The 16,850-nt window shown below is 41.6% G+C and overlaps 1 protein-coding gene across 1 annotated transcript in view; it reads left to right on the top strand.

The window, feature by feature from the left end:
• Positions 1-16,850, top strand: part of LOC138958574 (polycystin family receptor for egg jelly-like) — a gene marked incomplete in the record, with an annotated part of 112,216 nt that overhangs the window by 24,522 nt on the left and 70,844 nt on the right. The window contains 9 exon segments of the mRNA XM_070329774.1: positions 4,605-4,853; positions 6,864-7,102; positions 9,119-9,509; positions 9,807-10,117; positions 10,868-11,179; positions 11,856-12,045; positions 13,462-13,650; positions 14,430-14,638; positions 16,341-16,496. Of these exon segments, the coding sequence (XP_070185875.1) occupies positions 4,605-4,853; positions 6,864-7,102; positions 9,119-9,509; positions 9,807-10,117; positions 10,868-11,179; positions 11,856-12,045; positions 13,462-13,650; positions 14,430-14,638; positions 16,341-16,496 (2,246 nt within the window).

The raw sequence follows: 16,850 nt of genomic DNA, 5'->3' as shown, positions 1-16,850 counted from the left end.
AGAAGAAAAAAACAAGTCGCGGAAGGCGAAAATACAACATTTAGTCAAACTGTCGAACTCACAGAATTAAACTGAACGCACTGCATTTTTTCAACAAGAACGTATACTCGATCGTAGCATCGTCAGTACACCGCTCTGGGAAAAGGCAGTAACATATAGCCAGAATAGCGCGGTGGTGGTTGCGTTGAGCAGGATATGACGCTTTTCTGTATCTCTGTTCATTTTAACTTTCTTAGCTTGTTTGTAATCCAAACATATCATATCAATATGTTTTTGGAATCAGGAGCCCACATGGCATAAGGTGAAATATGTTTTTAGATCGATTTCGGAAATTTAATTTTAATCATAATGTTTATATTTTAAATTTTTAGAGCTTGTTTTTAATCCGAATATTACTTGCTATTCAGACTTGGTCGTGTGACAGACAGGTTTTTTTCCACTCGAGATTACGTTGATTGTCTAACGAAGCCGTCAGGCTGAGTTAGACATCAGCTAATCGAGTGTTTATGTCTCACAGCTTCAACAGAGGAGAGAACAAACACGTTTTGCGTACTCAAGCTTGACAAACCTAAACACAGGAGCCGCCATTGTGGAGAGATGTACTTTTTGACGGAAGTGAACGAACAACTATGAATGACGTCACAGTCATCGTCACAGTCTGTATCTTTTGAAGCATCGCATTCTTCATGACGTCTTTCTGTGTCTGCATCCGCGAAATGTTTGTTCTTTTCGGGGTCTTTGTCATCTATGTTCAGAACTCTGTCCTTCTAGTTTCAGACTAACAGGCCTCCTGAGCGAGCCACTTTCCAAGGGCAGCTAAATTCGCGTAGTGGAAACAGTACTGTCGTCTGGGATGCCGTTATCAGTATTCTCAGCGTTGAAGCATTTGTAAAGAGAAGAAACGATAACAGCAGGAGAAATAAAAGTCGTGTGTGCATTTTGGGGCTCTTGGAGAGACGATTTCGAGTTTGAATCCGTTCTTTCACATGCTCCAAAACGTGCAACATACAATCTTGCACACGTTTGCTTTAGTAGTGGCAAAGAAGGAAAGCGTGTGACATAGAGAGAATACTACATGGCTTGCTGTGTCGTACCAGATTTACACGAGTTTTTTTGTTTAAATATTGAACTGCGAGCGAAAGCGAGCTGTTCACTATTTGAAAAAGCAACGAGTGTAAATCTGGTACGACACAGCAAGCCATGTAGTATTCTGTTTATCCTACATACTGTAGGGGAAGGGCTCCTAATATGGACCGGCTCCTAATATGGACCACCTCCTGTTCTGACAAACTAACTGCGCTAGAGCGCTCAAAAAAGTTTTATTCGCTGTATTCACCCTCTCTGGATAACTTGCACATGTCAAAACAGTTGAAGAATCACAAATCTCAAAACCGTTAGGCTTTTTCTCTTTTTTCACTTTTGGCAGCGTTCACTCTAAATTTGCCGTTTAAAACGGACTCGTTTCTGTCCACAGCCAAAGCTTTTATCACACAAAAATTGCTTTTTATGACAGCTAAGACCGCATTTGTTGCATTTTAGCAGTGTTGACCCCGAGTTTCTCCTGCAAACAAAACATAATAGCAAAATCTCAAAGTATGTGTGAGTCCCCTAATATGGACCACCTTCAACAAATCGAAGAAAATAAAAGCTAAAGGCTATTTTCATTAATTCATTAAGAAGCTTGCTGGAAATAACCTATAACTAGCCCTCGAGATTTAACAAAAATATAACAAAAAGTCTTCTTTTCGTGGAAGTTGATAATTTCACTTATTTTCACTCTGTTTTTGATAAGCTTCTTTAGTTTCCTGGTGTGCTTCAAATAATGCTCTCATCAACCCGAAACAGATAAATCTAGAGCATATTTTAATTAGGCTGACTTGTACACTAAGTTGTTTCATGTTATTTTGAAATATAGGGGGCTTTTTACAGTGATTCGTGAAGGCCGCTTCACTGGTCCATATTAGGCGCCCAGGCTCCTAATATGGACCCTTTGTGATTTTTTCTGTATTTATTTTTTGCTGAATATCTATCAAAGCTATTTCCCTCTAATTAGGCCCAACGGTTAACCTAAGAGAGAAGGACTACCAAACACAAAATGAAACTTATTTGCAAGAAAACAAGCTAGTTATCAGCATGAAACAAAAAGTGGTCCATATTAGGGGCCCTTCCCCTACTTACGTGTATTTTACTGAAAATGTCCTGCAGTCGAGGCAGCTAAATTGAAGACGCTTGTTTTAGAACCTCGATCTCTTCTGAAGCCTCGTGCAATCTATTACGTCAAAGCAAAGAAACGTCAGTCTGAAAGTGTGGCGTGACGTGTTAGTTCTGAAGATTCATCGAGGGTAATTAGCGAGCGCAATTTTTGTTTCTATAATGACGTTTGTCTCGGTGACTTTGGCATCATAAGCAGTGGAAAAACAGGTCCTTGCAAGACTTGCTTGACATGACCTCATTTACATGATATACACACATGTGATTTGAACGATTATTATCTCACGGGTGTCTCTCTCACGTATGTAGGATAACACATATTTATATGTTTTTGGAATCAGAAAATGATGAAGAATAAGTTGACATTATTTTTGGATCGTTTTATAAAAAATCATATTTTTAATGACCAAACTCATTACTTAATTTTTACGCCTCCATGCTGAAATGCAATACCAAAAACGTGAGTGTTTAACTTGCATTAATTTAAGAAAACCAGACTCATCTAATGGCTCACAAGCAACCAACAAAGCACTTGTTACCCTTCAAATGCGTGTCAGTATTTTAGGAAATTTGTGAAATCCCTGAGTGAAACAGGAAATTCACAAATTTACTGAAATTTCCAGGGATTTCGCGAATTTCCTGGTTACGAGAATTTACTGTAACATATACACCGATTCAGAGAAAATTACTAGACCGATCTTCATGACATTTCACATGAGAGTTCCTGGGTATAATATCCCCAGACGTTTTTGTTTTTTAATTTTCGATAAATATATTTGATGACGTCATATTCGGCTTTTTGTGAAAGTTGAGGCCGCACTGTCACTGTCAATCAAATTAATTGGAATTTTAATCAAGCAATTTTCGACGAAGTCCGGACTATGGGATTGAATTTGAGCTTGGCAGCGTAAAAATGAGTTATTAGTTTATTCATTAAATTTGTCACTAACATCGAATTTTCACTAGCAGATTTAAAAAGGATTGCATCGTATTCCTCAATTTCTCCTGATTTCAAAAACATATGTCATGTTTACTATAAAAAAAATGTGCTCAAAATTAAAGAAAATAAGAAATAAGATAATAAGTACTGCGTTCGCGCGTTACGCGGAGACGAGCGTGACCAGTCTCGGTAATACAGTCTTGGTGATGACTGTTTTTTATATTTAGTCAAGTTTTGACTAAATATTTTAACATCGAGGGGGAATCGAAACGAGGGTCGTGGTGTATGTGTGTGTGTATGTGTGTGTGTATGTGTGTGAGTGTGTGTGTGCGTGCGTGCGTGTAGAGCGATTCAGACCAAACTACTGGACCGATCTTTATGAAATTTGACATGAGAGTTTCTGGGATTAATATCCCCATACGTTTTTTTCATTTTTTTGATAAATGTCTTTGATGACGTCATATCCGGCTTTTCGTGAAAGTTGAGGCGGCACTGTCACGCCCTCATTTTTCAACCAAATTGGTTGAAATTTTGGTCAAGTAATCTTCGACGAAGCCCGGACTTCGGTATTGCATTTCAGCTTGGTGGCTTAAAAATTAATTAATGACTTTGGTCATTAAAAATCTGAAAATTGTAAAAAAAAATCAAAATTTATAAAACGATCCAAATTTACGTTTATCGTATTCTCCATCATTTGCTGATTCCAAAAACATATAAATATGTTATATTCGGATTAAAAACAAGCTCGGAAAATTAAATATATAAAAATTATTATCAAAATTAAATTGTCCAAATCAATTTAAAAACACTTTCATCTTATTTCTTGTCGGTTCCTGATTCCAAAAACATATAGATATGATATGTTTGGATTAAAAACACGCTCAGAAAGTTAAAACAAAGAGAGGTACAGAAAAGCGTGCTATCCTTCTTAGCGCAACTACTACCCCGCTCTTCTTGTCAATTTCACTGCCTTTGCCATGAGCGGTGGACTGACAATGCTACGAGTATACGGTCTTGCTGAAAAATGGCATTGCGTTCAGTTTCATTCTGTGAGTTCGACAGCTACTTGACTAAATATTGTATTTTCGCCTTACGCGACTTGTTTTGGTGTTAAACTGTTCCTTTAATGCCGACAGCTTGACTAAATGTTGTTATATTGCTCCACGCGATTTGTTTATTTGTATTGTTTTCTTTACTATTCGATCTTTAACACACACACACACACACACACACACACACACACACACACACACACACACACACACACACATACACACACACACACACGCACATACACACACACACACACATACACACACGCACATACACACACACATACACACACACACACACATACACACACACACACACACACACACACACAAACACAAACACACGCACCCAACCACTCACCCACACAGAGAATACTATTAACATTTCCTCTTGTCTACAGGCAACTGCATAGCGCTGAGAGCGACGGTGTCAGCGGGATCCAAAGTGTTCCTCCCGTACACCATCAACACGGAAGCAGACTACGACCTTACCGTCACCGCAAGCAACATCAACAGCCTAATCTCTGCCACGGCCGTCACCAACATCACCACCGTGCACGTGCTTGAGGGCGTCAACTTCACCATCATCAGCGGCCCCATCTACCTCAAGACTAACGTGGCACAGCTCTTTGAGATTGAGCCGCACACAGGTATGGTTGATTGTGTGTGTGTGTGTGTGTGTGTGTGTGTGTGTGTGTGGGTGTGTGTTTGTTTAAGTTGCCTCTTTGATTGTTTGTTGGTCTGTTTGTTCTTGTGTTTGATTGTGTTTGTTTGCCTTGTAGCTGCGGGGCTGTGTAAGGGAGGGAAGCAAGTGGGCAGGTGTCTCTGTGTCTGTGGTTCTGGCTGTGTCTGTCTTTTTTTAAGTCTGTGTCTCTGTGAATGTATGTGTTTGTCTGTGTGACTGTCTTTTTCTGTCTCTGTGTCTGTGTGTGACTGTGTGACTACCCTTTTCTGTCTGTGTGTGACTGTGTGACTGCCCTTTTTTGTCTGTGGCGGTATGTATGTGTGTGTCTGTCTGTGTGTCTTTGTCACTGTCTTTTTCTGTCTCTGTTTCTGTGTGTGACTGTATGACTGCCCTTTTCTGTCTGTGTGACTGCCATTTTCTGTCTCTGTGTCTGTATGTATGTGTGTGTCTGTGTGACTGCCCTTTTCTGTCTGTGTGCCTGTATGTATGTGTGTGTCTATGTGCCTGCCATTTTCTGTCTCTGTGGCTGTATGTATGTGTGTGTCTGTCTGTGTGTCTTTATGACTGTCTTTTTCTGTCTCTGTGTCTGTATGTATGTGTGTGTCTGTGTGTGTGACTGCCCTTTTCTGTCTGTGTGCCTGTATGTATGTGTGTGTCTATGTGCCTGCCATTTTCTGTCTCTGTGGCTGTATGTATGTGTGTGTCTGTCTGTGTGTCTTTATGACTGTCTTTTTCTGTCTCTGTGTCTGTATGTATGTGTGTGTCTGTGTGTGTGACTGCCCTTTTTCTGTCTGTGTGCCTGTATGTATGTGTGTGGCTATGTGACTGCCATTTTCTGTCTCTGTGGCTGTATGTATGTGTGTGTCTGTCTGTGTGTCTTTATGACTGTCTTTTTCTGTCTCTGTGTCTGTATGTATGTGTGTGTCTGTCTTTTTCTGTCTCTGTGTCTGTGTGTGACTGTGTGACTGCCCTTTTCTGTCTCTGTGTCTGTGTGTGACTGTGTGACTGCCCTTTTCTGTCTCTGTGTCTGTGTGTGACTGTGTGACTGCCCTTTTATGTCTGTGTGTCTGTGTGTATGTGTGTGTGTCTCTATGACTGTCTTTTTCTGTCTTTGTGTCTGTGTGTGACTGCCCATTTCTTTCTGTGTGACTGCCCTTTTCTGTCTGTGTGCATGTATGTATGTGTGTGTAACTATGTCTGTGTGTCTGTGTGACTGTCATTTTCTGTCTCTGTCTCTGTGTGTGACTGTGTGACTGCCCTTTTCTGTCTGTGTGACTGTGTGACTGCCCTTTTCTATCTGTGTACCTGTATGTATGTGTGTGTATGTCTGTGTGTCTTTGTGACTGTCTTTTTATGTCTCTGTGTCTGTATGTATGTGTGTGTCTGTCTGTGTGTCTGTGTGACTGTCTTTTTCTGTCTCTGTGGCTGTATGTATGTGTGTGTCTGTCTGTGTGTCTGTGTGACTGTCTTTTTCTGTGTCTGTGGCTGTATGTATGTGTGTGTCTGTCTGTGTGTCTGTGTGACTGTCTTTTTCTGTCTCTGTGGCTGTATGTATGTGTGTGTCTGTCTGTGTGTCTTTGTGACTGTCTTTTTCTGTCTCTGTGTCTGTATGTATGTGTGTGTCTGTCTGTGTGTCTGTGTGACTGTCTTTTTCTGTGTCTGTGGCTGTATGTATGTGTGTGTCTGTCTGTGTGTCTGTGTGACTGTCTTTTTCTGTCTCTGTGGCTGTATGTATGTGTGTGTCTGTCTGTGTGTCTGTGTGACTGTCTTTTTCTGTCTCTGTGGCTGTATGTATGTGTGTGTCTGTCTGTGTGTCTGTGTGACTGTCTTTTTCTGTCTCTGTGTCTCTATGGCTGTGTGTACCTGGAGACAGCTTGCCGAGAATATGCCCTTTCCCACACACCCCTTTCTTATCCCGCTCTTTGACTGTGGGAGCTAGTACAGCAAAATAACAATCAATACTCTCCGCTTGCAGGTAACGGCGCAGTTTACACTTGGGACATGGGAGACCCCGGGATCAGTATCATGGTCAACACGTCTGACCAAAGCAAGACCTTGACCTACAACTCAAGCGGCGAGTACAACCTGACCGTTACCACGGCCAACGCGGTCAGTTTCAAAACCAACGTGTCCTTCATCATCGTTCAGGATGAGGTCGCTGGCCTTGACGTCACGGCCCCTACCGCTGCCAAAGACGAGGCTGTCAACTTCACGGTATGGCATTTTTAGTTCACTGTATGTTGTTGTTATTTTGTCGTTGATGTTTTGTATTGTATTTTTTTTTTATCAATAATTTATTTCATTTTATCTTTGTCTTTATTCGATATAATGTTATCATATTTTGTTTTATTTAAAAAATAACGATAACAATAACAACTCTTTGCTGTCCATTAAAATGAAACATTAAAATGTAAACTTTTTTTGACACACCCAGCCAAAATAAATTTTATTCATTTCATATTTATTTTATTTAGTTTTGTAGTCTTTTTAATCTTATATTCTTAGTTGCAAAACTGCGTGAATAATTAACTTAATGACACTGCATAAACTGAATGGCATACTGTAACACACCAGAACGTTACACAAATTCGTAAACTTAGTGAAGCTGAATAACCTGAAAGAAATTACTATTACCCACCAGAACTTTAACAAATTGCAGAAACTGTATAAATCGTAGACAATGAGGTGAATATCGCCATTTACTTACCAGCAGCTGCCGCTGTATACCAGTACATTGCAGGATCGGGGCTGGTTGATCAGGTTACAAACCTAAAACATTTGAGAAACAAAGGGACGTAAGCGCTCGAAATCCATACGACATGTACAAGTGAGAGTTATCAGGAGACAATCTCCCCTGAACGAAACATTGTCAGTAAGTACTGGTGTCACGTGACTGATGTGAAACAGTTGATTGGCTAATGGCAATGCGCTTAAAACTTTTCCAGAGAGCGTATTCTTCTTTGCCTTTTACCACAGCGAGGCTGTGCCCCTTCTTTCGATTTGAGAAGATGCTTCTCATCCTCCGTGTTAGTGACATGTAGCCTAGCTTATCTTCTTCGCATTACCAAATGATGCTTGACCCTAAATTTCCCGCGATTAAAAAGCAGAAGTGGTGTTTTTTTTCTGAAAGATTTTATGTGCCTTCTCAACCGCTGTGTTTGTGGCATGTAGCTCATTACCAAACAATGATGCTTGATCCTAAAATGTCCCGCGGCTAAACGCAGAAGGGTTGTTTTTTTCGGACAGATTTCGAGCTGGACCATGAAGCACTTGGAAGTCGACTGATTCGATAGACTGTCTTACTCGTACTTGACCTTGTAGCAGACGATACTGGTCAGTTCAGTACTGAAATGAACGGTTTTCGCATATTTCAAGACAACTAAGATGTAAACAGAACACGCGAAGGCTTCAAAACATTCTTACCATGTAATAATAGCACCAACCTCCCAGATGAATGCAGGTACATTGCGAGAAATAACCTGCCAACTTTATTTTTTGCGAATAAGGAAACCAACTAACGTGTCACTTCGAGTCGTTTGACATCAGGGGGCGTCACTTAGTTGCTTTTTTAAAATTTATTGGTTTTACCAATAATTAACTGAAAACTAAAGTGAAACTGTATACTCAGTGGTAATTTTCGCATAACTGTAACTCATACTGTTAGTTGACAACCGATAAAACGGTGCAGAGGGTAATCAAATCGTAGAATGCATGGTCGGCGATTAAACCGTCAATACCCCCGAAATGTGCAAAGCCAACACACACACACACACACACACACACACACACACACACACACACACACACACACACACACACACACACACACACACACACACACACACACACACACACACACACAAAAGTAGATCTAACTCGACCTGTCCGCAATTTATCCAAACGCCCGCAGAAAAATGTGTCTTGTTACACTGTCTTATCTACTGACAATATCGTTATGGAAACAATCACAGTGCGCAAAAAGATTTATAGAGCAAATCTTGAAAATAACTATTGAACTCAGCGCTTTGCGCTTCGTTCAATAATTCATTTTCTCGATTTGCTCTATGAATCTCTCAGCGCACTGTGATGTCTGAATAACTTGAATTAAAAAGCACGTGCGACATTCATCCTCAAACTACAAAGTTACACACTGAGAAAAACAAAATAACCGTAAATCATTAGAACCAACTGTCGGTGGCAATGCAACTGTTAGAACTGTTTCTTCCACAGATCGTACTGACAGGTGGATCACACTACACCTGCACGTGGGACTACGGTGACGGCAGCGCAGTGGCCACCACCGACTCCACCGTCACCACCGTGGACACCACCACCCAGACCCACACCTACACCACCATCGGCGACAAGACCGTAAACATCACTTGCGCCAATGACGTCAGCTCGCTTACGAAAACGCTGACGCAGAAGGTGCAGGAGCGCATCGTGGGGCTGAAGTTGAGCCAGGCCGGTCAGGACGCCTCTCTGCCCTTCGTCGTACCGTGGGAGGTGATATCTGGCTCTGACATCACGTGGACAGTCAACATGACCTCTGGCACTGCCCTGACTGTGGACGGTTCTAGCTCGGACCCGGCCAACCATAAATGGAAGTCTACAACCATGGGTAATTTTATAGCTGTGTGATGAAATCAATGTTTCTAGATAGATATGAGCGGAGTAAAACTAAAAGGTCATGGTGTAATGGCGAGCAAAACGGCGACGATGCTGATTATGACGACGACGGTGATGACGACAACGATGATGACGATGATGACGAAGATGACGATGACGATGATGATGACGACGACGACGACGACGACGATGATGATGATGATGATGATGATGATGATGATGATGATGATGATGATGATGATGATGATGAAGAATATTATGATTTTTCGTTTGTCTCCAACTACGACAGGACCATTGGCTCCAAATGTGTTCACTATCAACATCATTGCCACCAACGACATCAACAGCGAAACGATCTCCGAGACCTACGAAACCACCACCGCCATCGTCAACTTCAGCGCCACATCCAGCACGGACAACACAACAACCGGAACGGTCATCACCTACACGGTGTCCATGACCGAGGGGTCCAATGTCAACGTGACCATAGATTACAAGGACGGTACGGTGGACAGTGTGATTCCGTACCCGGGTACTAACTGGAATGCTCCGCACACCATCACGCACATCTTTCAGGATGGTGGCCGCTTTCTTGTTGAGGTGAGATCTAATAAGGCCAAAAAAAAAAAATTGTCTGTTTAGGGTAACCCGACCGACCCTATCGATTTGGCGCCGACCCAAAAACTTTTTTTTGATTTCAAAAAAAAAAAAAAAAAAAAAGAGGTAAAAATGCTAAAAAGAGACATTTGGCGTTTCTTTCTCTCCCTTTCTCTCTGTTTTATTTATACGTTAGTTTTGAAACATGTATTCATCAAAATATAAGAAGTGAATGTTCAGCCAACATAGCATTTACACACAAAAAAAAACACAAAAAAACCAAACAAACAAAAAAAACTACCTACCTACCGACCCTACTTTTTTTGGTCATGTTACCCTAAACAGACAATTTTTTTTTTTTGGCCTAATAAAGTGTTTTCATGTGGATTGTATTATGTGGACATTCTGGTTGCACCTCTTTTGGATGAGATGTCATATTCGAAAGCTGGTTTGTTTTAAGTAAGTCAATTTGTATAAAAATAAAATAAAAAAAGAATTAAAAAAGGTTGTGTGCATGTGTGTGTGTGTGTGTGTGTGTGTGTGTGTGTGTGTGTGTGTGTGTGTGTGTGTGTGTGTTTCTCTGTCTGACTGTCAGTCTGTCTGTCTGTCTGTCTGTCTGTCTCTCTCTCTCTCTCTCTCTCTCTCTCTCTCTCTCTCTCTCTTTCTTTCTTTCGCCCCCCCCCCCCCCCCCCGATTTTTGTCTCACGGTTTACCAACCACGACAAATATTAATTCTTTCTACCGCTCTGTTAGGTGATCGTCTCCAACCCGGCAGGGTCGCTTACACAAAATCTGGAAGTGTTGGTCCTCGTAGGCGTCAACGACATCGAGATGTTCAGCCCAGAATTCGCCCTCTACGCTCCTCCCTCGTACATTAACGTGTGGTTCGATGTCCCGGACGGCAGATCGGCCCCCACGGAGCCCAAGTTGTCCCTGAACTTTGACTACGTGCACGACCCTTTGGTCAACATTGACCTGCAGCTCGCCACCAACTACACTGAGCGCTACGACGACATGGGAGAGTACATCATCACGGCCACGGTCAGCAACATAATGGACAGCAAGGTCAGTTTTGGGGTTTATACATCAAGCTGGTAGTTTGAGATGTAGACTTTCTCTTGAGAACAAACTACGACCTTGAGGTGGGTTGTTTTTCTCCCAAGAACTAGCTATCACGATGGGCAAGCTACTGTTTGCAAAATGTCTGACAGCAATGTGAGCCTCCAGGAAGTCATGTATCTATGACAATGTGTACGAGTAACCCAAAATCGAGCAGCAGGACTCAATAAAGAACTTTGATAATACTCGCAAGTGGCTGCTTAATTGCTCTGAAAATTAGGGTTGTCATTTTCTACGATTTCTTTATTTGTACTTTTTGTGAAACAAGAGTCTACTTGTATCTCTAATGAAATAATCTGAACAGGCAAACTGAAAATGAAAACAACTCTTAGTTATCCAACCAGAAGCGCATACAATGTTCGTCTGCCTGTTTCCCGTAATGAAACCAGTATAAAATCAAGAATGGATTTTTCTTACACGAGCGTAAACAGGGCGGGGCTTAGGGTCGTGCCCAAATACAGTGACCTTGACTTGTTTTGTTTTTATCTCTATGTGACAGGCGTTCGTATATTGTTTTTAAGATCACGCTCATAAGCGTAGCTCGTTGTGCTTCATTTGTATAATTGATTGTACGTGGCATTGCCATTTGTAAGTATCTGAATACAAACTGTATTAACCACAGTCGTTCATCCGTCCGCTGCACATCATCGACGTTCTGGAAGGCCCTGAGATTAAGCCCGCCTTCCCCAAGGCCCCCAAAGGCCAGCCGCTGGACGTGCACTTCATCCTGTACCGCGGGCCATCGCGACCTCACTGCAATCTCACCTGGTCCTTCGACGATGGTCAGGCTGATAGGATTACAGATCGAACAGGTGAGTGTGTTAAATATGTACGATATCGCGGACCATCGCGACCTCACTGCAATCTCACCTGGTCCTTCGACGATGGTCGGGGTGATATTTTTACAGATCGAACAGGGGAGTGTGTTAAATATGTACGATATCGCAGACCAACGCGACATCACTGCAATCTCACCTGGTCCTTCGACGATGGTCAGGCTGATAGGATTACAGATCGAACAGGTGTGTGTGTGTGTGTGTGTGTGTGTGTTAATTATGTACGATATACCGCGGACCATCGCGACCTCACTGCAACCTCACCTGGTCCTCAGTTCGACGATGGTCAGCCTACTAGGATTACAGATCGAACAGGTGAGTGTGTTTAATGATCTACGATCCCGACACATGCACAGCCTGGAGGTCACCTTGCGAGTAATTTACCAATGCTGATAAATATGGCAAAGTCGTCGAGATAAACTTTACTCTTGAAATATTGTGTTTATTGTTCGGGATACATAATTATGTAGAAAGTGATGGACCTTTTTGTATGACGCCATTATTCACATTCGGACGTCTTCTCAAATGTGTGCGATTTTCATTTGGTTGTCATCTCTTTCTTTCTGATTTTTTTCCTAGAATTTCGAATGTAAGAATCATGTTGACTTGCAGAGTACGCTGTCAGCGTGAGTTCGATCCCAGGTTCGGCGGAAATTTATTTCAGAGTCAACTTTGTGTGCAGACTCTCTTCGGTGTCCGAACCCTCCCCCGCGTACACTACATTGGGTGTGCACGTTAAAGATCCCACGATTGACAAAAGGGTCTTTCCTGGCAAAAATTGCTTAGGCACAGTTAATAATTGTCTACCTATACCCGTGTGACTTGGAATAAAAGGCCGTGAAAGGTAAATATGCGCCGAAATGGCTGCAATCTACTGGCCGTATAAAATTTCATCTCACACGGCATCACTGCAGAGCGCCTTGAACTGTACCCACGGAATATGCGCGATATAAGCCTCATTGATTGATTGATTGATTGATTCAAACGAAATCGCAAACATCAGAAATGATCGTGGTGGTGCAATAATCGATACAGCAAAACACAACACTAAAACATGATAGACACTTAAATGAAATTAGTCGTTAATCCCGGAAGAAAGTGACATGAAAAGTTTGTACATTTCACCCCCAAAGTATTGTTGCTTTAAAGATAACCCTCCGAAAGATTAGTTTTTGAGTTGTCCTTTTTCATAGTAACTTAAAACGTCAATACGTTTGACCAACAACAACAACAAACAACAACAAACAACAACAACAGCAACAACAACAACAACAACAACAACAACAACAACAACAACAACAACAACAATCCCAAAAAATCAACCCTGCGTAAATAAAAGTTCAGCATAATCTCGGATGACAGTCACTCGAAATATTGTTTCTTTACTGGCAGGTACTGGTCAGGATGGCAAAGACACACTGCAAGTGACCTACCCAGCGCTCAGCCCCTCTAAAACCATCACGGTGACGGCGACATCTCCTCTGGAGTTTGTGACTGTCACCAAAACCATTGAAGTCGTTGAGCCAGTTCTGGACGCTAATCTTGCTGTAACTGTCAACAATGCACATAATGCGTGGGGCAGTAAGTATAACACATTATTTTGTCGGCTCTGTTGTCTATCATAGTAGAGGGACGGGGTGTGTGTGTGTGTGTGTGTGTGTGTGTGTGTGTGTGTGTGTGTGTGTGTGTGTGTGTGTGTGTGTGTGTGTGTGTGTGTGTGTGTGTGTGTGTGTGTGTGTGTGTGTGTGTGTGTGTGTGTGTGCGTGTGCGCGCCAGTTTGCCTGTCTGTCTGTCTATCTCTCTCTCTCTCGCCGTCTCTCGTTTCCCCCACTCTCTCTCAATATACATTATCTGCCCTCTTAACATTAGGGCAAGGTTTTACTATGGCGACTCCATTTTACAATCAAATGGATTGTCATTTTGGTCAAACAATTTTTGACGGAGTCCGGATCATGGGATTGCATTTTAACTCGGAAGTTTACAAATTAGTTGATAATTGTAAAATTGTAAAATAAATCGATTTTTCACAGCTAGATTAAAATGTAATGCCTTAATCTTGTATTATCACATGATTGGATTGAAAACAAGCTCATAAATCAAGAACATCTTTTGTATGCAAAATCGATACATTTGGCTTTTGTTAATTCAAAAGAAAATGTGTCAGCGCTGTTTCGTCCAGACTATGATTTGTGAGAAAAAAATAAACCACAGTGCGTTCAGTTTCATTCTGTAAGGCCCACAGCCCCAGATGTATTTGTTTCGCCGAACTCTTCTCGTTGTGTTTTGGTTTGGTTTGTTTTAGTTTTATTACTTACTTTGATTATCAATGCTTACAATCTGTCTTCACAACATTCATGTAGCCGACGTACCAGAGGTCAGTGTATCACACAATGGCACCGCTCCCTACGACCCTTTTGTTCGAATTGAATGGGGAGACGGTACTGAATTGGCCGCCCAGTCTATCAACACACCACCGAGTGTGTTTCAGCATCCTTACACCATTGACGGACAGATGACAGTTAAAATCATCGTCTTCAATGATGCCTCTTCTGTTGAGAGAATTATTGATGTAAGTACCTACATTCATACAAGCATAGACCAACTTTGGGTGTTTTCAAGACATAACTCGGGTCATGTTTATATATATGCGCTGTGAAAGAGTTATTCTCCTTGAATGTGCGTCGAGATTTCAACACGCCTATCACAGATGAGCTCCGATGTGCATGCTTTTCTAACTTATGTTTTGCTGGCATGCTGTTTAAAAGCAGTCCCCGTTCGACTACGAATACGTCTCATATTGTCTTTTTATATTTAGTCAAGTTTTGACTAAATATTTTAACATCGAGGGGGAATCGAAACGAGGGTCGTGGTGTATGTGCGTGTGTCTGTGTGTGTGTGTGTGTGTGTGTGTGTGTGTGTGTGTGTGTGTGTGTGTGTGTGTGTGTGTGTGTGTGTGTGTGTGTGTGTGTGTGTGTGTGTGTGTGTGTGTGTGTGTGTAGAGCGATTCAGACCAAACTACTAAACCGATCTTTATGAAATTTTTCATGAGAGTTCCTGGGTATGATATCCCCGGAAGTTTTTTCTTTTTTTCGATAGATACTTATGATGACGTCATATCCGGCTTTTTGTAAAAGTTGAGGCGGCCCAGTGACACCCTCATTTTTCAATCAAATTAATTGAAATTTCTGTAAAGCAATCTTCGACGAAGGCCGAACTTCGGTATTGCATTTCAGCTTGGTGGCTTAAAAATTAATTTATGACTTTGGTCATTAAAAATCTGAAAATTGTAATTTTGTTTTATTTTTTTATATAAAACGATTCAAATTTACGTTCATTTTATTCTACATCATTTTCTGATTCCAAAAACATATAAATATGTTATATTTGGATTAAAAACAAGCTCTGAAAATTAAAAACATAAAAATTATGATCAAAATTAAATTTCCGAAATCGATTTAAAAACAATTTCATCTTATTCCTTGTCGGTTCCTGATTCCAAAAACATATAGATATGATATGTTTGGATTAAAAACACGCTCAGAAAGTTAAAACGAAGAGAGGTACAGAAAAGCGTGCTATGCAGCACAGCGAAACCACTACCGCGCTGAACAGGCTCGTCAGTTTCACTCCGTTATGCACAAGCGGCGGACTACGGTCATTGTGAAAAAATGCAGTGCGTTTAGTTTCATTCTGTGAGTTCCACAGCTTGACTAAATGTAGTAATTTCGCCTTACGCGACTTGTTTGGTCTTTACAATTGTACGGTTACTTGTGTGTGTGTGTGTGTGTGTGTGTGTGTGTGTGTGTGTGTGTGTGTGTGTGTGTGTGTGTGTGTGTGTGTGTGTGTGTGTGTGTGTGTGTGTGTGTGTGTGTGTGTGTTTGTGTGTGTTTGTGTGTGTGGTAGTGTATATGTGTGTATATATGTATGTGTGTGTGTGTGTGTTTGTGTGTGTGTGTGTGTGTGTGCGGTAGTGTGTATGTGTATATATGTATGTGTGTGTGTGTGTGTGTGTGTGTGTGTGTGTGTGTGTTTGTGTGTGTGTGTGCGGTAGTGTATATGTGTGTATATATGTATGTGTGTGTGTGTGTGTGTGTGTGTGTGTGTGTGTATTGCTTGTCTGTGTGTGTGTATTTGTGTGTTTGTGTTTGTGTATGGGTGTGTTTGATTCTGTGTGTCTGTATGCGTGATGTGTATTTGTGTGTACGTACGTTCATGTGCGTGTGCGTGCTTACACGTTCATTTATGTTTACGTTTGCAATATATTCGTACAGATTGGCGTGTGGAAGGATTTCGAAGACATGGCTGTCCAAAAGTGCTTCACACCAGATCTTCCTGTGGGGGCAGATTGCCAACAGGGTCTGGAACCCGGCCAACCTGACCTTTTCTCCAGTGACAAGCCCATCAAATTCAAAATAATTACAACAAATAACGGTAATAATGAAACCCTACTCAGCTGCGTAGTGACGGTTTTTTTTGTAGTGCACTTGACGTGTTACCAATGTTTGTTTTTTCTGCATAAAAGACGTTGAATTCTGAATGTGCTTTCCGGCAAAAGAAAGAACACAGGACAGGCACAGTAAGCCTCCCGTAAACCATCACAGGTACTGTCAGGCTTTTTCACACAGTACAAACACCCTGAAAGCTCACCAAACGGGAACATCGTAGGTGCCCTACGTGAAGAGCGAGCAATTTTTTTTTTGCTCAGAGACAATCGGACCGTGGTGCGTTTTGGCGCTAGACCTAACTTTTAAAATCTAAATAATAAATTGACAGCTTGTTAC

This window comes from Littorina saxatilis, linkage group LG2 (genome assembly GCF_037325665.1).
Source record: "Littorina saxatilis isolate snail1 linkage group LG2, US_GU_Lsax_2.0, whole genome shotgun sequence".
NCBI classification, from domain to species: domain Eukaryota; kingdom Metazoa; phylum Mollusca; class Gastropoda; order Littorinimorpha; family Littorinidae; genus Littorina; species Littorina saxatilis.
Note: the sequence above shows the minus strand (reverse complement) of the source record. Positions and strands in the feature narration are given on the sequence as shown.